Source organism: Setaria viridis, chromosome 5 (genome assembly GCF_005286985.2).
Source record: "Setaria viridis chromosome 5, Setaria_viridis_v4.0, whole genome shotgun sequence".
In the NCBI taxonomy this organism is placed as follows: domain Eukaryota; kingdom Viridiplantae; phylum Streptophyta; class Magnoliopsida; order Poales; family Poaceae; genus Setaria; species Setaria viridis.
Window position 1 is genome coordinate 13,525,235 of NC_048267.2, and position 24,705 is coordinate 13,549,939.

Sequence of the window (24,705 nt, forward strand, 5' to 3'; positions counted from 1 at the left end):
ACGAGCCTCCCCGCACACCTCCTTGCCTCCTCGCCCCTCTCCTCTCAACCTCACTAGCCCTCGTCGGAAAGTAGGACCTTGCTGCGCTTCCTCCACCTGCCGCCGCGCTCTATCCCCTAGAGCCGGGCCGGGTCAAAGTAGAGGAGCTCCGTGCGGTGATAGCCACTCCTCCCCACATTGCAGTGCTGCTCCCCGCTGGTGCTCCGAGTTCACCCTCCGACGCACGCTCCGGCAAGCTCCCCTGCCCGCACGGCGCTCCGACATTACGACTCGGGCGGTGCCACCACTCCCTCTCCTACCCCCTACACCACGTCCACATACACCGCACACACACACACACACACCTCTCTACACTCTCTCCCCCTTATTCTACTACGGCCACATGGATTATTTCACACCAAACCTGGCAAACCTATGCTAGAAATTCCCAAAAATTTACCCAAAATTCACTAAAAATATTAGAACCCATCTCAAACCTAGTCATGCCTTGTTTGCACAAATCTCACATCTATAACCCCCAAATTAATTCCCATCCCTTTTCTAAAATAGAAAAAGTCCATATTTTATGTGGCCAAAATAGGGAATCAATCCAAAGAGCTTTAGGAAAATCCTAGAAAATTCTAGGAAATTACCCAAGCCTTTTAAAACCCAATTCTACTCCTTTAACCCATGTTTGGTGTATTCCTTTAACTCTTTGCTTGATTGCTTACATATAACTATGATAATGTAGGAAACAACAACATCGGAAATGCATTCGATGACCCGGATTAGGAGGAGGAAGCTTTGAGTGACTCGGACTTCGAGGAAGGCAAGTCCCACAAATCATCATCATCTTTTGATCCCCAGCTTTATTAATAAAATAAACCAAGATAATAACTTGTTTACCTTATAAGTTTTGCATACTTTCCTTGATTTCCTTTCTTTGCTCATCCTAATAATTTTGAGCCCTCCTTGATATCATGAACCCCACATACACTAGGTCGTATCATGACTCACAAATCCTAAGGAAGAGTGAGAGTACTTTTAGAAATGGCATAAAAGCAACTACAGTGAGTCTAGCAATCAGTTAAGGTTGGACCTGCGAGTAACAGGGTAGCCTCGACAGATGATCTTATCCTAAAAGCTTACTCTAGTCACATGAGGACCGGCTCATGGGAAAGTCCTTCTGGTGGACAGTACAGCCACACGTGCCAAAAAGGTACATCCTTCGGGAGTTCCTAAACATGTGGGGCCTTGATTCACACCCCACCAACTGAACCTAATAAACCGTCCCAAGGGGCCATGGTAGGCAACAGATAGATTGGAGCAGGACCTTCGCGGAGTCCCAGGTCTGGTGGACACGGGTCGCGAGTTGAGGTCCGTAGGACCTGTAGACATATTATGCCAAGTTATGATGCATCTTTTCCCGGGATAGAGTCCACGAGTAGACATAGTGTGACCCCTGTTTAGACCCCATCCATATTTGTGGACGGAGTTAGGGAATGTTATCTAGGAATAGACACTGGTGGGTACGGGTCTCGTAGGTCAGTAACGCCTCCGTACAAGGTATGGGCTGATCGAATGTGTGGGTAAAGTGTACACCTCTGCGTAGAGTTATAAAACTATTGGAATAGCTGAGGCTCACGGTCAAGAGCTCACGTAGTTGAAGCTCCCATTGATTAGTCATAACCTGCTCTATGAAAAGAGTGATATTTAGGCTCGTCATGAGATGTGTCTAGAAATAAGGCAAAAACTGGCTCAGGTAATCCCTGATAGATCCTGATGCTCTTAAAACTTAGGGACTGGTAGGGAGGTAGATTCCCCTCTAGGACCAACAACTTATAAATACCTACATTCCATTCTCTTTCAATTTACTATTGTATACACTATGCATATTGTTAGCCTTCAGGTATATTTCAAACTAGCAGCTATTCCTTGAGAACCTGCATGAAATAATACAACAAATGTGGGATTTGCTGAGTACCCATTGTATGGTGCTCACTCTTGCTTCCCCTTCCTTCCTTTATTCAGAGGAAGAAGTTGCTGGTGAGGAAGATGAGATTTTGAGGATCTACCTTAGGAGCCAAGCCGCTTGTAGGCTTAGGACTCCGCTGTATAATTAAGGTTGAGGTTACGACCCCTCTTGTATCATTAGTAATATGCTTTCTCTTTTTCAACCTTATGTAAATTATCAATAAAAGTTGTATGAAGTATGGATGTGATACTTCTTATGTGAAGTGCTCGTATCATCTACTTATCCCGGGAATGATATGAATGACATTCGGGGTCCCTTAGGGGCAGCCCCCACACCCACCCACCATCAACTGCTGCCATGGCATGCCACCGCAGCTCTGACAGCCTTCCATGGCCGCCGGCCGCCCCTATCCTCTCCACCCCATCCCTTCCTTAGCCACCAAGGAAGCTCCGACGACGTGGCGCCCTCCCCGGCTCCTCCGCACCTATAAAAGCCGCCCCAATCCATCCTCTCCATCCACACACCAAGCTCCAGTAGCTCAAACTCTAGCCTCCTTGTGGCTGCACCCCTTCCCGTCTCCCCCTCGCCTCTCCAAACCATGTTCCTCTCCGTGCCCTCCGCATGAGCTATAGAGGGTTGGAGCACCCCTAGCCCCAAGCTCCAGCCGCCCCCTTCCTCCTCCCATGGCGGGTAGGAACAAGGAAGGAGAAGATCGGGGTGCCGTTTGACTCCGTCCACTCGCCCTCTCACACACGGCCAGGTGGACGCCACCTAGGGGGTGACGGCATCAAACCCCGTGCCATCCGCCACCTTCCCCCCCTTTGTGGACAGGGACCACCTGAACCAAAGGCCTAGTGGCCTTGGTCCACCACGCCTACGAGGCTGGCCCACGGAATAGTAGCCGTAGACTCCCACCCGCTTGCGCCAGCCAGTGTGAAAATGCTAGATGCACCCGGTAAGTGTACACCATTTTTCACTTAGAGCCCTTCCATATTTCCAAAAAATCCCCAAAAGTTACCAAAAATACTAAACAATATTCTAAACTAATCCCTATACTCCTTTCCCATTGTTCATCACATTCATACCCTTTTCCAAAATATCTAGCCCCACATAAATAGAAACCCTATAGAAATATACCCATAGATTCATGTCCTGCCAATCCAAGCCCCAAAAATTCTAGGAAAATTCTTAAAAAATACCGTAGAGCCATCTAAGCCTATTTCCATGCCCATATTAGGTCACCTTGCCCAGGCTCTACCTCAGTGGCCGAAGTGAGTCCATCAAGCAAGTTCTATGCTCAATTTTCTATCCGCTTGATCTTGCCCGAGCTCCACCCTAGTGGTCGAAGTGAGTTCGTCATGCAAGCTCTCTGGCTTCCACTTGATCTTGCCTGACTGCACCATGTGTACTATCCCCTAGTACCAGGATAGACCAACTGTCACACAAGCTCTCGAGTTCCACTCCTACCCTACATAAGGAAACTAGACCAGCTCCATCTGCCATAGGGTCAAAGTCGAGCTTGTCTTACAAGTTTCCTAGCCTTGAAATCCATCCTCATCACCCAGCATCCACATCATACTTAGGGTCCATTCTAATACCCAACCGTTGTGCTACCTAATCCAAACCACATATATCGACCCAATCTAGCCGTTATGTTGCCCAACTAAAAACCCCAAATATCGACCCGACCTAGCCGTTATGCCGTCCATCCAAACCCTAGAAAATCCATTCCTTATTCTCTTATAAATTCAACAATTCCATCCATTAATTATTTGCAAGCTTATTTCTAAATAATTAATAAACCATTCATCCTTTATCCGAGGATTATCCTTTGAAATCCAATAATTCCCAAAATATCCATTATCCATTCTTTTTCCATTTCCTTTAGTCATATATTGATTGCTAGGAATTTATTGTTAAATTATTTGTATAATTGCATGCTTGTTGGAGCCGAGAACGTGACCAAGACCCGGCTGGAAGCCAAGGATCCTAAAGAAATTTTGACCGTCGAGAAGACAAGTAGACATGTTAGCCAACTAGGCTCCGACAAGAAGCCAAGGAACCAGAAGGCGAGAAGTCAAGACCCTGGTCAACCTTGGAAATGTGAATGAAGGCAAGTCCTAGAACCAACCTCCTTGATCATATTTTCATCCTATAGTTATAGATAATAAAATATACCAAGATAATAATTTAACTTGCATGATTTCTTAAAACCATTAGGATAGCCCCTCTATTCCCTCCCTCACCTTGACTTGAAGCCATTGCTAGCCAAAAATCCTACTAATGACCCTGGTCTCGACTAGATTGATGATCGAGCGTCATCCCTTAGGAATATCACAATTATAATGTATTTATGAAAAATGTGAGAGTTTAGTAATAAAATAAACCAACTAAAGAGTTAGACACCGTTAAGGACAGGGCAAAGGAGTAAGGGGGCCATTGGTGGATTCTGTCCCAATTCTTACTCCAGTCACATAAGGATCAGTTCACAGGCAAGTCTTTTTAGTGATACTTACAACCATACGTGCCAAAAAGGTACAGCCTTCGAGAGTGCCTATCTGTTGGGGGGAAATATTAACGATTCCCTAAGATACCACTTAAAGAAGCAGACACGAAGGCCCGGGTCCACCTAGACGTGATCAAAGCTCCGCCTCGCCCGACCCAGACGCTAGGATCGGGAACGTCCGACCCCCCTCCACAAAGTTTCCGCTTCGCCCGACTGCGGCCCCGGGGTCGGGGGCGCCCAACCCCTCATCACGAAGTTCCGCCTCATCCGACCCCAAGCGAAGGGGTCGGGCGCGCTGAGGCCCCCGTGGCAGGCATCCCCTCGGATACGGTCCAGATGGATGAGACAGACAAAATCCTGTGGGTCCCCCCGACGGCCTCACCATAAATGCGCCGCAGGCCTGGCGGAGGGAAGGGATGACCGCGCACCTCACGCAACCCGTCGCAAGTACCCGTGCACGACCACACTGTACAGGCTACAGTGCCGGCGGCTGACTCCCATTCGCCGCAGGGTACTCACGGCCTGCGCCGGCCGGAGCGAAGGAGAGACTGGCCTGTCCTCGGGCCACGTGCACCCTCGGGTCCCACGCAGCAAGGATGTGATGCCCTCTCTCCAGGAGCCATCGTCTGAACAACAGCATCCACCGTCCTCCCCAACAGACACCAGGATAACGACGGAACGCCCTCATCATGACCCGACGCCTACGGGTAGTGAAGGAGCTATCTGTAGGGTGCAACGACAGTTGGCATACGGCGGCCTCCCCTTCCGGCATGCACGCCGGCGTTCGCCAGGGGCCGGCAGAGGCGTCGGGCGCCTAGGAACTTGCTCCTCCTTCCTGCCGTATTTTTTACCATTCTACGCTTTACTCTTTACAGTCCTCTTCACCCGATCCCGACTGTAACTCCGGCCACCCCCCTTGCAATATAAAAGGAGGAATCCAGGGCCGGAGGGGGGATCGGCTTCTTCTCCCACAAGCCACAGCACACAACGACTCTCCCTGAGAGCGCAAGCACTAAAGAGACTTGGGACCAGTCCATCTCTCATCGACCTGTAACCCCTACTACAGAACCCCGCGTGGGCAACACGAACATCCTCGATACTGGACGTAGGGCTTCCCTTGCCCGAACCAGTCTAAACCCGTGTCTCCCACGCAACCACCTGAGGCTTACGCGCATAAAAGAAATTCACTAGTCTAAGTCTTGATCTGCCGATCTTGACAACGACAGTTGGCGCGCCAGGTAGGGGACCTTTGCGCGTACATTCCCAGCCTCAGATGGCCAATTACGATAGTAGCTTTGCTCCGGGCTCCCTGATCCGATTCGGGAGCCTGGACTTCCTCGCCACCGGGGAAGGGATCGAGCTGATCCCGGTCCTCATCCTACCCGCTCGCCCAGCTACGCCCGGCCCTGCCGCCGGGATGGCGGCGAGCGGTCGCTCGCCTACCGGAAGGACCTCACCAAGGGGACAGCCCTTCGGGATACGCAACGCCACGGGGGCCTACGGACGCCTCCTAGCGCGGTCCATGACCGCGTCGCCCGCGAGCAACGAGCTCGTAGGCGCAGCAAGGACGATCTCTGATGCTGGCTCCAGCAGCGGGAGTCCACACCCCTCATGCGAGTGCCTCATGGCCGACGCGCACTCCGAGGGATCCAATGGCAACGATGCCGAGGGGAGACAAAGGGCTCCCCCCTCGCGCGCCGCAGCTTTAACCGGAGCCTTACCAAGGGCCCCGGAGTGCTCTCGGCAACCAGAAGCGCGCGTGGGCGCCCGCCAAAAAGTAGAGCACCCCCCACCACGAGGGGGGAGCGCGACAACAGGCGCGCGACGTCCAGCAACGCATCTGCGCGGACGGAGAGCGTCCGCAGCTCTTTGCCCGCGCTAGCCAAAACGTCGCAGCCGCGGCGGTGTTGCTCTGACAGCTCCCCGAACCAGCGATGCCCGAGGAGCGACAGGCACGCCAAGAGATGCGCAACCTACTCGAGTGCGCTGCCGTCCAGCAGGCGGAAAGTTCGGCGTCCCGGCGACGCGGGCAGAACGCCAGCCGGGCGACGCCTGACGCGCCCCCAGAAAGGCGGGGGGAATCTGTCCATCAACCCCCTCCGGGGGTGAATAAGGCCGCGTCCGCCTGACGGACCTCGCCACCCGCGGGAGGTGAGGCGCGATCCGTCCACCAGCGCGTCGGTCTCGTCCGCGACGCCCGCGACACCCTGAACGCGCGGGGACGCTCCCGCGCAGACAGGGAGGACGGGGCAGATCGAGGCTACCACGTCCACCGTGTCGGGTGCTACGACAGCGGGGAAGACTGCAGCCCGAGCCCTGGACCGGCTGGGCCTCGGGCCTTCTCTGCGCGCATCCTAAATGCGCCCTTTCCGCCGCGCTTCAGGCAACCCACGAGTATAGCCAAATACTCAGGGGAGACGAATCCTGGAGTGTGGCTCAGCGATTACCGGCTTGCATGTCAAGCCGGCGGGGCGGATGATGACCTGTTTATCATCTGCAACCTACCCCTTTTCCTGGCCGACTCCACGCGAGCTTGGCTAGAACATATCCCTTCAGGACGCGTTCGCAACTGGAACGACCTGAAAGAGGTTTTCATAGGAACCTTCCAAGGGACGTACACGCACCCCGGCAACTCCTGGGATCTTCGGAGCTATCGTCAGGGGGCGGACGAGTCCCTCCGGGATTACATCCGGCGCTTCTCCAGAAAGCGCACCGAGCTCTCCAACGTCGCAGACGCCGACGTCATAGGAGCCTTCCTAGCAGGGACCTCCTGCCGGCCCCTCGTTCACGAGCTGGGGCGCCGAGGCCCGCGAACCACGGAGGAGCTCCTCAACATCGCCACTAGCTACGCCTTTGGCGAGGAGGCTGTTGGAGCGATCTTCGATCGTTCCAAAGGCAAGGCGAAACGGGAGGAGGACGCCGACGAAGGCACTTCCAACCGCCAGCAGAAGAAGAAGGGCAAGCAACGACGCGAGGCCCCCCTTGTGGCCGCGGTCGAGCGCAAGCTGGGGTAGCCGCCCCCCAAAGGCGCTCCCGGCTTCTTCGACAAGTTGCTCGAGGGACCGTGCCCGAACCACGAGTTCCCCGTCAAGCACGCCTACAAAGACTGTAACCTCATGAAGAGATACTTCGTGGGCAATCCAGTGAAAGGCAACCGGAAGCGGAAGCCCGATGAGGAAAAGAAGGGCGACGAAGAGAAGGAAGACGGCTTCCCTAAGGTCGATGGCTGCTTCATGATCTTCGGTGGCTCCGCAGCGTACGACACCAAGCGCCAGCAAAAGCTGGAGCGCCGGGAGGTCTACGCGGCTGAGCCTGCAACTCCGGCCTTCCTCGACTGGTCCGGGCCGGCCATCACCTTCGATAGGTCCGACCACCCTGGACGCGTCCGGCATCCGGGGCGTTACCCACTCATCGTCGACCCTATCGTCGGCACGACGCGCCTCACCAAGGTACTCATGGATGGGGGCAGCAGCCTCAACCTCCTCTACGCCGAGACTCTCGACGCTATGGGGATCGACCGCTCCCGCCTCCGTCCCAGCAAGGCACCTTTCCATGGCGTCGTGCCAGGGAAGCAGGCGACGCCTCTCGGGCAAATCGACCTGCCCGTTACGTTTGGGACCCTTTCCAACTACAGGAAGGAGGTCCTCACCTTCGAGGTAGTGGGGTTTCGCGGAACCTACCATGCCATCCTAGGACGGCCATGCTACGCTAAGTTCATGGCGATCCCCAACTACACCTACCTCAAGCTCAAGCTGCCGGGGCCCAACGGGGTCATCACCGTCGGTACGACTTTTCAGAAGGCATACGAGTGCGACGTCGAGTGTTGCGAGTACGCCGCGGCCATCACCGTCACGAGCGGCATGGCGGTCCAGCTTGCGGAGGTTGTCGAGGATCAGCCCGACTCCAAGCAGTCGAATACCTCCTTCGAGCCCACCGAAGGTATCAGGGAAGTCCCTCTCGATCCCGGCTGTTCCAATGGAGGGGTTGTGCGGATCAGTGCGGCCCTATCCCCCAAATAGGAAAGCGCGCTCGTCGACTTCCTCCGCGCGAACAGCGATGTCTTCGCGTGGAAGCCCTCGGACATGCCTGGCATCCCGAGAGAAGTCGCCGAGCATTCCTTGAACATCAGGGCCGGCTCCAAACCAGTGAAGCAAGGCTTGCGCCGTTTCGACGAGGAGAGGCGCAGGGCCATTGGCGAAGAGCTCCAGAAGCTCCTGGCGGCCGGGTTCATCAAGGAAGTGCGCCACCCTGAGTGGCTGGCCAATCCTGTCCTTGTACCAAAAAAGAACGGGAAATGGAGGATGTGTGTCAATTATACCGGTCTCAACAAGGCGTGTCCAAAGGACCCGTTTCCTTTGCCACGCATAGATCAAATAGTCGACTCAACCGCCGGGTGCGAGACCCTCAGCTTCCTCGACGCATATTCCGGCTACCATCAGATCGCGATGAAAGAGGCCGACCAGCTCGCTACCTCCTTCATCACCCCCTTTGGTCCCTACTGCTACGTTAAGATGCCGTTCGGCCTCAAAAATGCGGGGGCTACCTTCCAGCGATGCATGCTGAAGTGCTTCGGAGATCTCATCGGGCGGACCGTTGAGGCCTACGTTGACGACATCATGGTCAAATCTAGGAAGGGTGACCAGCTCATTCCCGACCTGGAGCTAGCCTTCGAAAGGCTGAGGAAGAAGCGTATTAAGCTCAATCCCGAGAAATGTGTGTTCGGAGTCCCAAGGGGCATGCTATTAGGCTTCATCGTCTCCGTGCGCGGCATCGAGGCAAACCCGGAGAAGATAGCGGCCATCAGCGACATAGGGCCAATCCGGAACATAAAGGGGGTGCAGCGCATCATGGGAGGCTTAGCCGCTCTAAGCCGCTTCATCTCACGCCTCGGCGAGCGGGGTCTTCCTCTCTATCGGCTCCTGAAGAAGTCTGACCGCTTCGAATGGACCAGCGAGGCCCAGGAGGCACTTGACCGACTCAAGGACCTCCTAACAAAGGCCCCAATTCTGGTCCCGCCCACCGACGGTGAGCCCCTCCTGCTCTACATCGCGGCGACCACCCAGGTGGTTAGCGCGGCCCTGGTGGTGGAGCGGGAAGAAGAGGGGCACGCTCTTAAGGTGCAACGCCCGGTGTACTTCATCAGCGAAGTCTTGTCCGAGTCCAAGACACGATATCCACAGATCCAGAAGCTCGTCTACGCCATTCTCATCACGAAGAGGAAGCTGCGTCACTACTTCACCTCCCATCCGGTAACGGTCGTTTCATCATTCCCGCTTGGTGAAGTAATCCGGAACCCAAATGCTACAGGGAGAATCGCGAAGTGGGCGCTTGAGCTTATGGACCAGCGTATCACCTACGTCCCCCGCACCGCCATCAAGTCCCAGGCACTTGCCGACTTCGTGGCCGAATGGATGGAGGTTCAAGCCCCATCGGCGCCAGAGAAGCAGGAGTACTGGACGATGTACTTCGACGGATCACTGATGAGGGCCCGCACCGGAGCAGGCCTCGTCTTCGTCTCTCCACTGGGCGTGCGCATCAGGTACATGATCCGCCTCCATTTCCCTGCATCCAATAATGTCGCCGAGTACGAAGCCCTACTTAACGGGCTCCGCATCGCCATCGAGCTGGGTATCCGTCGGCTGGACGTCCGAGGCGATTCCCAGTTGGTCGTCGAACAAGTCATGAAGGAGTGGAGCTACCACGACTCCAAAATGGTAGCCTACTGCAACGAAGTCCGTAAGCTCGAGGATAATTCGACGGGTTAGAGCTCAACCACATCGCAAGGCGCTTCAACGAAACCACCAACGAGCTGGCGAAGGCGGCGTCCGGCCGAATGCCCGTCCCTGACGGCGTTTTCATTAGTGACCAGTAGAAGTCTTCAATCCGTTATCCGGAACCGGCAGGGTCGGCGAAGCACCCCCAGCCCTGGGATCGGGACCCGAGCCAGGGGAGGTCGGCGACGCGCCACCTGTCCCGGACCCGAGCACCGGTCCCGAGGAAATCAACGCTGCTGTACCCGACTCGGCCCTGGAAGCCGACCCATCCGACCCCATGGTCATGGAAATCACGGCAGACCCCACGGCGGGGGCCGACCCCCCAATCGACTGGAGGACCCCGTACCTCGACTACCTTGTCCGCGACACGCTCCCGGCAGACAGAACAGAGGCCCGCAGGATCGCGCGCCGCGCCAAATCCTTCACCATCATCGACCAGGAGCTCTACAAGAGAAGTCACACTGGGATCCTCCAGCGCTGCATCCCGATCGAGCAGGGAAAGGCACTGATCCAGGATATCCACGCCAGGGCTTGTGGTCACCACGCCGTGCCAAGGACACTCGTTGGCAACGCCTTCCGACAAGGTTTTTACTGGCCAACCGCGGTCGCGGATGCTACCCAGGTAGTCCGCACCTGTGAAGGATGCCAGTTCTTTGCCCGCCAAACTCACCTGCCCGCGCAGGCGTTCCAAACCATCCCCATAACGTGGCCGTTTGCGGTCTGGGGGCTGGATCTCGTCGGACCCTTCAAAAAGGCGCCGGGCGGCTTCACCCATCTGCTCGTCGCTGTCGACAAGTTCTCCAAATGGATCGAAGCAAGACCAGTGGCGCAAATCAGGTCCGAGCAAGCGGTACAGTTCTTCACCGACATCATCCACCGCTTCGGGATCCCAAATTCCATCATCACCGACAACGGCACGCAGTTCACCGGGAAGAGATTCCTCCAGTTCTGCGACGACCACCACATCCGAGTGGATTGGGCGGCAGTGGCGCACCCCCGCACGAACGGGCAAGTCGAGCGAGCCAACGGCATGATACTCCAGGGTCTCAAGCCACGGATCTTCGACCGCCTTAAAAAGTTCGGCGGACGGTGGGTTGCGGAGCTTCCCGCAGTCCTCTGGAGCTTGAGGACGACCCCCAGCCGGGCGACGGGGTTCACCCCGTTCTTCATGATCTACGGGTCAGAAGCCATCTTGCCCACCGACCAAGAATACGGGTCGTCGAGGGTCAAGGCATACGACGAACAAGGAAACCAGGCATCACTCGAGGACGCACAAGATCAACTCGACGAGGCGCGAAATGTACCCCTACTACACTCGGCTAAATACCAGCAGGCCCTATGGCGTTACCACAGCCGCAGGATACAAGGCCGCGCCTTCAACGTCGGTGACTTAGTGCTCCGCCTCGTCCAGGACAACAGGGGTCGGCACAAGTTGACTCCCCCATGGGAAGGCCCGTTCATCGTCGTACAAGTACTACGACCAGGCACCTACAAGCTGGCAACTCCCGACGGGCAGATCTTCAGCAACGCCTGGAACATAGAACAGCTAAGGCGCTTTTACCCATAGCTCTTATTTCCAAGTCCTGCATAAACTTGCCGTCATTTCCATTTTTTCCTTTCAAGCTCAGGGGCATCCAACCCTGGCCTCGTTCCAGGGCCGCATACCCCTCGGGGGCTACCAGTTTTGTTCTTCTGCGAAAAAAGAAACCTCGAGCCGCCTCGGTTCAGGCCTTTTCCTTTAAAGCTTAGGGGTATCCGACCCTGGCCCATCTCCAGGACCGCATACCCCTCGGGGGCTATCAGGGGTCCTGACCCCAGCCGCTTGGCGCCACCTAAAAGAAACGGTTTTTTCTTTTTCAAACCGAACACTCCCTTTCTAGACCTTTGGGCGCAAAAAAGAAATGGATGCGTGAACGGTGCTTAGGCAAGTTTGATCGGACTGCGAAAAAACCTACGCCCCAGCGGCTACGGCACCTTCGCTCATCAAAACTTACTCACGCACCCGGCGACGCATTCTAAGCTTTCGAGCTCAAAGGAACAGTAAAGGGGATCGGGATTTCTTACGCAACAAAGTCATAGAACAGGCCCGTATGGCCGACGCAAAACAAGTTCAAAGACTGACATAATTACAAACTTTTGGGGCGCAAGCCCGGTACAGCTAACTTGACGAAGGGTCGGCAGGAGGGGCGGCCTCATCCTCCAGGAGCTTCGCGAGGGCCTCCGCCGGCGCGGTCACCGCGGCATCAATCCCATCCAGCTCAGCTTCGGTGTAGCCCGCGGCGTACCCTTCACTCATCCCGGCAAAGTTGATGCTAGAATAGTGAGAGTCGAAGACCCCGAAGGCTCGCCGCACGCCAATGTGAAGCGCGTCCACGGTGATCTCGCGACGCCGACGGCGTACCCCGAGGACACGAGCCGGCAGAGAGCTCGACCCCTCCTCCGGAGCTACGCCAAAGTCATCGCAGACGACGCGGACCGCATCTCGCAGGGCGTTGTGCTCGCCGCGCTCCTCATCGAGCAGACCCCGCAACTTGGCGATTTCACCTGCAGAAATCATCCAGAAAATCCCACCAAGTCAAAGAACAGAACACAAACAACACGGGAACGCGGGAACGGAAAAAACCTCACCGTCGGCCTGGGTCTTCAACTCCATTCCCGGTCAGCCCCTCGGGACACGGCGGACTGAAGTCCCTGCACTTGCGAGCGAAGTTGGCCGGTCTCCGTGCGGAGGGCTTCACGCTCCCCCCTCAGCTGCGCAAGCTCCTCGGCGTCGCGGCGGGCCCTCTCAGCAGCAGCTTGAAGCCCCTCGGCATCGCGGCGGGCCCTTTCGGCGACGGCCTGGAACTCCTTGAGGTCGAGGCAGGCCTTCTCGGTGACGGCTTGGAGCCTGGCCTCCGCACGCCGCGCCTCCTCCAACGCCGCCCGCTCACGCCCTTGCAGGTCGCGAATGACCCCCTGGGCGGCGCTGATTTGCAGGGACAGGTCCCTGGTGCGCTCCCTTTCGGTATTGAAGCGATCCCAGAGACCCTGCTGCCGCCGGAGGAAATCAGATTTCCCCCGACTGCCCTCTTGGAGAGCCTGCAAAGCAACACGCCGTTAAGGCAAAAAGCAAAAGGGAGGTACTCATCACCAACAGTAGGAGCAACATACCTGGCTGCCAGGGAGGACGGTGTTGCCCAGAACTCCCAGTGCTGAAGACAGAGCCGCCTGGACCTGGGCGATGCCGCCCTGCACCGCCTGCCACTTGTGCCACTCGGCGGCGTCGTCCAGCGCGAAGAGATGCCTCGGCGGGTCATCGCGGGATGACCAGCGGAGGACGGACCCTCTCCACGCCCTGGGAACGGAGGAAGCTGAGGCCGAGGCAGGGGCCGACCCTGACGCTACTGTCGAGGTCAGCACCATGGCACTAGAAGCCGCCGGGTCTACTGACGGCCCCGGCACCTGCACGCTCGTCGCCGCCAAGGCCGGCAACGGTATCCCGGTGGGCACCTCCGCCTCAGCCGCCGAAGCCACTCCCACGGGGGTGATCGGGGCGGAGGTCCCTGCCTCCGTTACCACTGCCTCCGCCGCTGCCACGCCTCCGAGAGCAGGCGCTCCCTCCGCCTCTCATCCCGCCACAGCTGCGGGGGCATCCGCCCTACCTCCCGTCGCTGCCGTCTCCTCTGCCTCGTCGCCGTCGAGGTCGATCACCTCCCCGGCCTGAGAGCCCGGGAGGATCGCGCCCTGAGTTGAAGGGGCGACCGGAGGAACCGAAGGCGGAGTAGAGTCCGCTCCCCCTCCCGCGGCTGACGCCGCCGTCGCTCCGCTAGCCGCCTCCACAGGGGCCACCTCCGCAGGGGGATCCGCGGCCGCACCAGGAACCCCGCCGATCGCCGCGGGAGGGGCCGCGGCCCGCCCCCCGGAGGAGGTCAACAACCGCAGCGCCTTCTTGGGTGCCAACTGCAGGGTGAGGCCACGGGGAGTAGTGCTGACATCAACGGCCAGACGTCAGCAGAAACGAACGAAAAAAGAGGAGAGGAACGACACGCAGGGAAAGCCAACTTACGTCCTCGTAGCACAAGGGCGGCGCGCGCGCTTCGCCTCGGAGCCAGACGCCGACCCCGGGGCATCCGGCAACGGCCGCTTGTCGCCGCTTCGCTGCTCTCCGGCAGCGGGCACGGCGGTGGAGGCAGGCTCCACGGACCCCCGAGGAGCGCCCTGAACGGACTCCTGGGGAGCGCCTCGCGCCGGACCCAAAGCTGCGGCGGGGGCAGGCTCCGAAGACCCCCGAGGGGCGCTCCGTGTTGACACCAGGGGGGCACCCTTTGCCGACCCCGGGGGAGTGTCCCGTGCCCGCTCCTGGGGACCGCCCTGCGCCGACCCCTGGGAGGCGTCCCGCACCTGCTCCTGGGGGACGTCCTGCGCCGACCCCTGGGGGCGGCCCGCGCCAGATCTTGGGGCACGCGCTGTGCTGGCCTTTGAGGCACAGCCCTAGGGCCTGGAGGAGTCGAAGCCCGGATGGACGCCTCCCCCGCTTCACCTCCTGCGGCCATCCGCGGGGGCGCCCCCCGAATGACAAGGGCGCCCGATCGCGGGGGGGGGGGGACCAGCTCCTCCTCCCCCTCTTCATCATCTTCTTCATCTTCATCCTCTTCATCATCATCGTCATCGTCGTCGGACACGAGCGACCCCCTCCGCCGCCGCTGGAACTCCTTGGCGGCCTTCTTCCGCTTCCTCGCCGTCTCCTTGTCCTTGCGGCGCTTCTGCGCCTCGGCTTGGAGACGATTGCGAGCCCTCCGTTCGGCATCTTCCAGCACCGGCGGAAGGGAGTCTGCGACCCGGGTTAGCGAGCCCTGCAAACGCAAAACAGCTCCGCGTCAGAGCGACAAATAGCAGGACACAAAGGAAGGAAGACGATGCCCCAACTCCTTACCAGGTCTATGAAGCCCGCCTCCAGGCGCATCGGCGGGTGCCCGGGAATCGGGTACTCGACGTCCTTGTCCTCCAGCGCCTCTCGAAGCCGTTGCCGAATCTCGGAGGCGGCAAGCGCGCCCGTCGCCAGGGCAGTGCCCTCGGTCGGCGCGTCAGGGGATCATGGCGCCAAGCGGTCGGGTCCGGAGCATCAGCGGCGCCACCCGTCGGGCGTGGTACGCTCCGATGACCCCGGCGCCGGTGAGCCCGTTCCTCTTCAGCTGCTCGATGGCCTGCAGCAAGTCGGAGAACCGCTTCTTCTCCTTCTCCACCGGCCCGTACGCCCATACCTCCAGCGCCGCGTCGATGGTGCGGCCGGTGAAAGCCGGCAGGAGGGAGTCCGGGTAGCTCTTCACGTAGAACCACTGGTTGTGCCACCCCTTGTGGGACGCCGAGGTCTTCACCGTCATATACTCCTTGTAGCGAGTATGACGAAGATGGATCCCGGCGCACCCGATCGGCACCGGAGGCGACCGCTGCTGGCTCCCGGCTTTCCCCGACTTCTGGTACAAACTCACTGTGAAAAAGTATTTCCACAGCGAGAAGTGGGGCTCGATGCCCAGGAATCCCTCGCACAGCGCGACGAACGCCGCAATGTGCTAGATCCCGTTGGGGTTGAGGTGCTGGAGCTCGAGCCCATAGTGGTGGAGGAGCCCGCGGAAGAAGCGGCTCGGGGGAGAAGCGAACCCCCGCTCATGGAAGTGAGCGAAGGAGACGACGTAGCCGGGGGGAGGCGACGGAACTTGCTCCGTCCCCGGCAGCTCCCACTCGCCCGCCGCCGTCCTCTCGCAGAGGAGACCCTTCCGCACCAGGCCCTCGGCGCGCGAGGAGGTGAAATGAGAAACCCCCCAGGAACCCATCGCCGGAGGAGGGAGGAGATCGACGGAGACGGGAAGAAGAGCACGCGGCTTGAAGCGAAGGAAACGAGGCAAGCGCGGATGAACTGAGCGTGAGGCTGGAAGGCAAGAAGGCTCGAATGCGGAAGGAAGGCGAAACCGGCACGGCGAGCTCCTGCTTTTATAGGAAAGGTACTGGGGAAGCTAAATCGATGCCCCGGCCGCCATAAATGCAGCGCCAGGTACGCCCCTTCCACGCCCATTTCCTTTTCGAAAACCGCGCGCACGATCGGCTGCGAAAACATCCTATCCTCCTCGATTCGCGGGACGGCGCTCCCCATAACTCCACTTCCCGGGTAGCGCGCCCACGACGCCCCCCACATTCAGCCCAGGCGCAACGACCGCTCCGTTCCGGCCCAAGGCCCACAGGAAGGTAAGGGATACGGGGCTGAAAACGCCCCTACGGCCCATTACGGTCCAGAGGTTCGAAAGCTGGCCCGACACGGGTTCGACAGCTGCCTCAGGACATCCCCCGAGCAAGGAATGAGAAGGGACGGGCCCGCTAGCGGCCAATACCCAAGCGAGCGAAAGCCAAGGGCGTCCCGATCTCACGTTCGAGTCCCGCCCGGTATAAAATTCATGGTTTTTCCACGGGGAAAGGCAACGAGCCCCCAGATCCGGTCGAACGGATCCGGGAACTATATGAACTGGCCGGTGGGAAATTGGAGTGCGCCACCAGCTTGGCCCGAGCTGGACCTCCCCGAACGGGGACCGGGACTCCACTCAAACCTACCCGTTTGTAGCTCAAACGAGCACCACGGTTCGTCCAACGCGGATAACGTGGCCCGGCTCAACCCCTCCGTCCTAGCGAACGGACGCCTGAGGGACAACGATCAAAAGTCGACCTAGCCTCCCGATCGGTTTCCTGCAATGAGCAGGAGCTCGGGGGCCAGCTTCGCAACCAACTACCACGCGTGTGGTCACAATTCGCAGGTTCCCCAGCTAGGCTGAAATAAAGCAAACGCGCCATAAAACAGAGCCCGCAGCGAAACAGCGAAAGAAGCCTCCGGAGGAGCACTTCTGCTCCACCACAGGCTCGGGGGCTACTGTTGGGGGGAAATATTAATGATTCCCTAAGATACCACTTAAAGAAGCAGACACGAAGGCCCGGGTCCACCTAGACGTGATCAAAGCTCCACCTCGCCCGACCCAGACGCCAGGATCGGGAACGTCCGACCCCCCTCCACAAAGTTTCCGCCTCGCCCGACTGCGGCCACGGGGTCGGGGGCGCCCGACCCCTCGTCACGAAGTTCCGCCTCGTCCGACCCCAAGCGAAGGGGTCGGGCGCGCTGAGGCCCCCGTGGCAGGCATCCCCCTCGGATACGGTCCAGATGGACGAGACAGACAAAATCCTATGGGTCCCCCCGACGGCCTCACCATAAATGCGCCGCAGGCCTGGCGGAGGGAAGGGATGACCGCGCACCTCACGCAACCCGTCGCAAGTACCCGTGCACGACCACACTGTACAGGCTACAGTGCCGGCGGCTGACTCCCATTCGCCGCAGGGTACTCATGGCCTGCGCCGGCCGGAGCGAAGGAGAGACCGGCCTGTCCTCAGGCCCCGCGCGCCCTCGGGTCCCACGCAGCAAGGATGTGATGCCCTCTCTCCAGGAGCCATCGTCTGAACAACAGCATCCACCGTCCTCCCCAACAGACACCAGGATAACAACGGAACGCCCTCATCATGACCCGACACCTACGGGTAGTGAAAGAGCTATCTGTAGGGTGCAACGACAGTTGGCATACGGCGGCCTCCCCTTCCGGCATGCACGCCGGCGTTCGCCAGGGGCCGGCAGAGGCGTCGGGCGCCTAGGAACTTGCTCCTCCTTCCTGCCGTATTTTTTACCATTCTACGCTTTACTCTTTACAGTCCTCTTCAAGATCCCGACTGTAACTCCGGCCACCCCCCTTGCAATATAAAAGGAGGAATCCAGGGCCGGAGGGGGGATCGGCTTCTTCTCCCACAAGCCACAGCACACAACGACTCTCCCTGAGAGCGCAAGCACTAAAGAGACTTGGGACCAGTCCCTCTCTCGTCGACCTGTAACCCATACTATAGAACCCCACGTGGGCAACACGAACATCCTCGATACTGGACGTAGGGCTTCCCTTGCCCGAACCAGTCTAAACCCGTGTCTCCCACGCAACCACCTGAGGCTTACGCGCATAAAAGAAATTCACTAGTCTAAGTCTTGATCCGTCGATCTTGACAACGACACTATCGATGTGAGGCCTTGATTCACACCCCACCAGCGGAACCTAGTAAACCATCCCAAGGGGCCACGGTGGGCAACAGGTAGACTGAAGCAGGATCTTCGCATAGTCCCAAGTCCGGTCGGCACGGGTCATAGGTTGAGGTCCAGAGGACATGATGCCATTGTATGCCACGTTATGATGCATCTATTTGCCATTGTATGCCACGTTATGATGCATCTATTTCCTGGGATAGTGTCCAAATATGGATATAGTATGACCCCCTGGTTAGACTCAAGCTGTACCTGTGGATGGAGCTAGGGAATGTTGTCTAGAGATAGACGTTGGTGGGTACGGGTCTCGTAGGTCAGTACCGCCTGAAGCTGTGGTATGGGCTAATCAAACGTATGGGTAAAGTGGACACCTCGATGCAGAGTCATGAACCTATATGGATAGCCAAGGCTCACGGTCACGAGCCCACATAGTCAAAACTCTCGTTAATTAGTAATCGTGTGTTTATAAATGGTGTGCTGGTGAGACACTGCCGAGGCCCTAAGAGGGTTAATTTAGAATGAGGCATAAGCCAGCCCAGAAGTACCCTAATGGTCTGTGGTGCTCTTTAAAACTTGGGAACTAGTAGGGGAGGTAAGATCCTCCTTCTAGGGCCAACAACTTAAAAAGAATATAACTCACCTCACCTGGCATGAAATAGGTTTAGTAATAAAAAATAAACCTCATATCCTTTCCTTGGTTATCCCCAGCATTTAATATAATTTCAACATTAAGATTTGTTGAGTACCATTCATAAGTGTCCTTAAGCTTACTTTCATTTGTACTGGGCTAAGACTTATTTGGTGCTTTAACTTCATTCATGAGGAATGGGTATCTGCACCGCTCTCAGCTGCGTAAGGTGAAACTTATGCCTGTTTTATTGCTTAAAATACTAAACTATAATTATGACTGTATTAGCATACTGATCCAAGGATTAATACAGGTGATCAACGGGACCTTCAGAGTGAGGTCCTCACTTGGGATAAATGTTCCACGGTGTTCCTCAGGAAGTTCTTCCCGATGGACAAAATTAATACCCTTCGTGGAAAGATCTCAAGCTTCTAACAAGAAGCATCAAGTTAATCCCTAAAGCATGGGAAAGGCTCCAGGAGTACATCCTGGCCTGTCCTCACCACAAGATGGATGATTGGCTCCTACTCAAGAACTTCTACAATACAATAGGCTATCCGTCAGCCCGTAATCATGTTGACGCTGCTGCTCGATTTAGGAAGGGGAATGCTAAGCTATGCCCGAGCAATTTTCTTGCTCCCTACTCTTGATTTTTTTTCTTCCCCCAGATCTTCCCATCTTCTCTAGCTTCGACGAGCTTCGAGCTACTCCAACGAGCTTTTAGGATTCGGGGTTTGGAGGAGGGAGTGTACCTATCTCCGACAGACCTAGAGAAGCTTCAGGATAGCGGGCGGTGGTGGTGCCGTCCGCCGAGATGACGATGGATCCCTTGTTGGGTAGCGGAGGGGTGGGGGCAACCATCGACGATGATGACGATGCCTGCACGTGGAGAGACAGTCGAGATGGCGTCGCTGTAAACGAAGAGGGCGGCGGTGGAGGTGGGGGCGAACGGTGATGGGAGCTCGAATGGAGAGTGTGGGTGGAAGAGGGAAGAGGGAGGAGCGGTGGTGGGAGGGCAAGCCTCGCCGGCGCTGTCGGGGGTGGAGGTAGCGGTGGAGCTAGTGGGTGAGCGGATGAGGTGGGTGAGTGGTGGTGAAGATAAAAGGAGGAGCCCAATTCGACCGTCGATTTAGGATCGGATGGCAAAAAATCGAGCGTGCGAAGGATATTTTCACTCGAGTGGGAAAAGACAGCCAGGAAATCCGCTTCCTTTAATTCTCCCCAAAAAAAAATTCTCCACAAGCCTCACGGTTTCCCTCTCGCCGCCGTAGATGTCGGCGCCGCCGCCGCAACCAGATGCGCCGCTCCCGCTGCCGTTGCCGCTGCCGCCCCTCCCAGCGGACCTCCAAGTGGAGATCCTCTCCCGCGTCGGTAACGCTGTCTCCGTCGTCCGCTGCGCAGCCACATGCAAAGCCTGGCGCTGCCTCATCCAGGAGCCATCCTTCCTCCCTCTCTTCTACCGCCGCCGCGGATCCGGGGGCTTCGATCCCTTCTCTCTGCTCGGGTTCTTCTTCCGGGACACCTCCCAGAGGCTCCCCCGCCGCCGGCTCTACCGCCGCCGTCCCACGCGCTTTCTCCTCCTCGGGGCCTCGCAATCGCGGCCGTCGTCACCCGTGGTCCTCCCGCTGTCCCGATTCTTAGCGACCGCGGGCGACCTGGACGGCTTCGTCCCCGTGGCGTCCGGCGGTGGCGGCCTCGTTGCCCTCTGCCGCACCCTGGGCTCTCGCGACACTGCCCGGATCTGCGTCTGCAACCCCCTGGCCGGGACCTCCACCTTCCTCCCACCGTTGCCGCCTCTCTTCGTCCCCGAGAAGACCATCTTTCTCGAGGCCGGTGGCTCCTCATTCCGCCTGCTCACCGTGATGGACGACCAACGCGTGCTCGTCCTGCGCGTCTTCTCTTCCCAAACTGGGTGGTGGGATGCGGCCGTGGCAGCGGAGCTTCCTGACAACATGGTGATGATCGTCTCCTCTCCTGCCGTCGTTCACCGTGGTGCCGTCCACTGGATATGCGGTACCCATGCCCTGCCCAACGCAGTGCACACTGTGGCCGTTCGCCTCACTCAGGCCGTGGCATCAGTCTCCCGGATCAACCTGCCGCCACGCGCTGGCTTGCACCGCCTGACGGAAGCTTCAAGGGCAGTCCATTTGACCAATTCAGTGCAGGACACCCTCTCCTTGGTCCTTGTGGATGAACTGGTACTATCCATCTGGAACCTTGAAGAAAGCAGTCCTGATGGAAAACAGTGGTCTTGTTGCAAGGCAATACATCTGATGCCAATGTTACCACCCATCAACTTCTCTTGTCGCAAAGTGGAACTCTCAATTCAAGGGTTATGCGAGAAGAGCGGTTCTTTGTTCTTACATCTGGTGGGTGAGGGCCTCTTCATGTTCAACGTGGAAACGAAGAAGCTTGTGAAGGTTTGCAAGGACCATTTTGCCAATTACCTATGCCCATATGTGGCAGATATTGGTTCTTGCCTAGCAGCAATGAAAAAGTTTTGATGGTCGGATCAAGATTGAGGTTTTATTTCTGCATGATCGTGTTGAAGTCCTTATTGGAAAGGAATGTTCTACATTCTGCTTTAATTCGATGCACTTAAAGGTTCCCTCTTTATTTGAAGATGGTGCATTGTGATACCATCTGCTATGTTTATTTGCTTTTCTATTTTTTTTACTTGGCATGGTTTATACTGTTTATTTAGTTGTAAGAGGGCACAAGGTTGTTGAATGCATTAGATGCAACTAAGAAAACATTAATTCGCTGCAGTGGGTTTAATCCCTCGGAAGGAATTTGGGTTCTGTAGTGACATGGAAATGGAAGAAATGGAGCTTGTAGTTTTTTTAATTGATTTCTTGCAGCCTAGTTTCCATCTAATTGAGAAATTAAGCATTAAGACAGCCTATAGGTTCACAATTCTTGAAATTCTACAGCCATCGTTGTTGCAGCTGCCATTGTTTTTCCATATCCTGTGAAGCAATAGGTCAAAGTTCAATGCAATTGCAGAATTCCATCCACTCAGATTTTGCAGAATTCCATCCACTCAGATTTTGACCCTAAGCCCACACAACACAATGTACCCTTCTGCAGCACTGCAGATAACTCGAAATTGCCCCTTTAGATTTCTTCCGTAGCTTTTGTTATTTTGATTGCTGTTCAATCATGTATTATGCACAATCAATTACATGAATGAGATCGTATGCACTATACCTTCTATAGTTCAACCATGTTAAATTTCTTTGAGCAATAGCAAATTGCAGCTGTTATTTGTTTAATTATTTCATTCTGCCTTTAAGTAAGTTTGCAAATTGTGGTTCCTTGGTTTCCCAGTGTCATTATAGGTGTGTTCTGTGAACTGTAAGCAGCTTGTAAATACCGTGGAACATGGCATATTGTGATGTAACGAAGTGATCATTTTGTTCAATTTACATACTTTTTACTTGTTCATCTCTCCCGTGGCATATTGTTTTGACAAGTGTAAGATGCATAATCCAGTAACCGGTTATGTCACCTCTGTTTTGTGGCCTTTGATATATCCCAACCTGCTGTGGATTGTGTAGCCAAATTGCCTTCAAAGATCAATGCATTAGCTGAATCGATCTATTTTGGTTTATGTTTGATATCTAATACAGTACATTGTTGACCCTTCTAATATGTCACATGAAACTCAATTTCTATAATACCTTGTTTTCTCAAGCATTTTTTTTAAAACACAGTACAGATGGACACACACATCTATGAATGCACATGTGCAGACCCTCACTGTGCACGCATGCAGACAATCTACCACTGAAGGACAATATCGTTGATTTCTGAAATAAATCTAAAAAAGTACGATCACCCGTGCCAGTTCTAGGATTTGAACGTAGATGGTTCCAAATAAAAAAAAAGTTTGAACTACAAAGTTGTAGATTTTAGAGATCTACACTTTTCACATAAATTTTATCTTCATTTAAGTTCATATGAAAAAGTTATAATTTTTTTAAAGATGTGGTGCCTAAAGAAGGAAAATTTCGCCGGTTCAAGTGGGTCAAAAATATATTTCGCCGTTTCAGCTGACAATAGATTCAGCTGACAATAGCCGTTTCAAACAGTTATATGCATATAGATTTGTAATTTTTAGCCGTATGCATATAGATTTGTAACTTTTTATCAGGACATATATTTTTGCAAGACACTAAAATAAAAAATGTAAAAATAAAAATATTTCCGCGCGAGTATGATTGTTATTGTGTCCTAACTTGCAGGCCCATCTATGGAGCAGTATGGGCCATTTCGATTTTCTAATGGGCCCTCGTACAGCCAGCGCAACTGAAGAAATGGCAGCCACAAGCTTCTCCGAATCCGATCCGCGCCCTCCGTGCGTGACCGAGTCCTGCGGTTCGCCGCTGCCCCCTTCTCCGCCTAGCCGCATGCATCGTCAAGCACGACCAACGGCCATCCCCTGCTTGCCTGCCTATATTTACAGGCCACCTGCTCGTGTATCGACGAACAACGCGGCGTTGCAAATGTTTGGTTCACATGGCTGCCACAGGCATCTTCCTCCTGTGTTGCACAAGACCACCACCATGAGCTACATACCATGCCGCCGCCACCACCACCAGCAGCCAGCAGCCACATACCAGCTCTCCATGCCAGTGCCCGGCCCACAAGCAATGGACAACGCAACGCACTACACCTCCTGTCCAGCGCCCAGAGGCTCGTCGCCGTCTTCTTCTTCCTCCTCGCTCGTGGACTCGTCGGCTCATCGGGCGACACATCGTCCATGCCGTACGAAGAGGATCGCGGACGTACGTCAAGACCCTTATCCCTTATGCCCTCGTCGTTCAAACCAACCGTTGGGCAGAAGCAGCAACGACTTGATTGGATGATTGCAGCTGTCGATGCGTGCTGCGAGCAACCCGTCACCGAGAGGGCGGCACACGGCTCTCAGGCTGCTCGAGCTCACCCGCGCCCAAAGTATCTCTGCGGGGCAGCATAATCTGCTGAATGCCGTCTGGTTAATGCAGCTCCTTAATTAAAAAGCAACATTGTTTTACTGCATTGACTAGGTACAAGATTGCAGCTCCCTACTCAGTTATACATTGGCTTGGTATATATATAGGTTATCTTTTAGAGGCCAACTTCGCAGATCTTAGTTGCAACGGCATCTCAACGATTCGGTGCTGGTGGTCAAGGAGTTTTTCATCCGAATGTATAGCTGGCTGTACAGGATTGAGTGCATCATTATTGCATCGGGTCCTTTGTTTTCTTTTGTAAGGTTGTGTGTATCTTAAATATGAAGAGGCGGAGAGTGGTTTAATATATTTGAATCTGTTATTAGTGTGAGAAATTTGCTTTCTTTTGTAAGGTAAGTACATGCACATGGGTGGCAGTGTATAAAACTAAATGTGTTATTAGCGTGGGATATTTGCTTCCTTTTGTAAGGTTTTGTAAGGTTGTGCATGCGTCCTGGATATATAAAGACCGAGAGTATTTTATTTTGTAAGGATAGGCCAAGAGTATTTTATCATCGCTCCATCATATTGATGTGACAATATTGAAACCGATAAAAGTTATTTTATCGGAAAAATGTTACCCCTCAATGCGTCCTTGGAATCATACAACGGTAAAGTAGAAATGGGTGGTTTCTTAGAAGAATTTATCCGCCCTTATGTAACCACAAAAGATATATACAGTTGATCATTGTGAATCACTCAATCACTACTGGAAAAATAACCTCTAGTACCGGTTGTGCAACCGGTGCTGTAC

The 24,705-nt window shown here is 55.6% G+C and overlaps 1 protein-coding gene and 1 non-coding gene across 2 annotated transcripts; one reads left to right on the top strand and one right to left on the bottom strand.

Moving 5' to 3' along the window:
• Positions 1-19,359: 19,359 nt before the first annotated feature.
• LOC117859371 (small nucleolar RNA R71) lies at positions 19,360-19,465 on the bottom strand. The gene has a single exon (XR_004641169.1). It is a non-coding gene; the product is annotated as a small nucleolar RNA R71 (small nucleolar RNA).
• A 658-nt stretch (positions 19,466-20,123) lies between these two features.
• LOC140222972 (uncharacterized) lies at positions 20,124-22,401 on the top strand. Its single transcript, XM_072294194.1, has one exon. The coding sequence runs from the start codon at positions 20,226-20,228 to the stop codon at positions 21,456-21,458; it is 1,233 nt and encodes a 410-aa protein (XP_072150295.1). The 5' UTR covers positions 20,124-20,225; the 3' UTR covers positions 21,459-22,401.
• Positions 22,402-24,705: the final 2,304 nt, after the last annotated feature.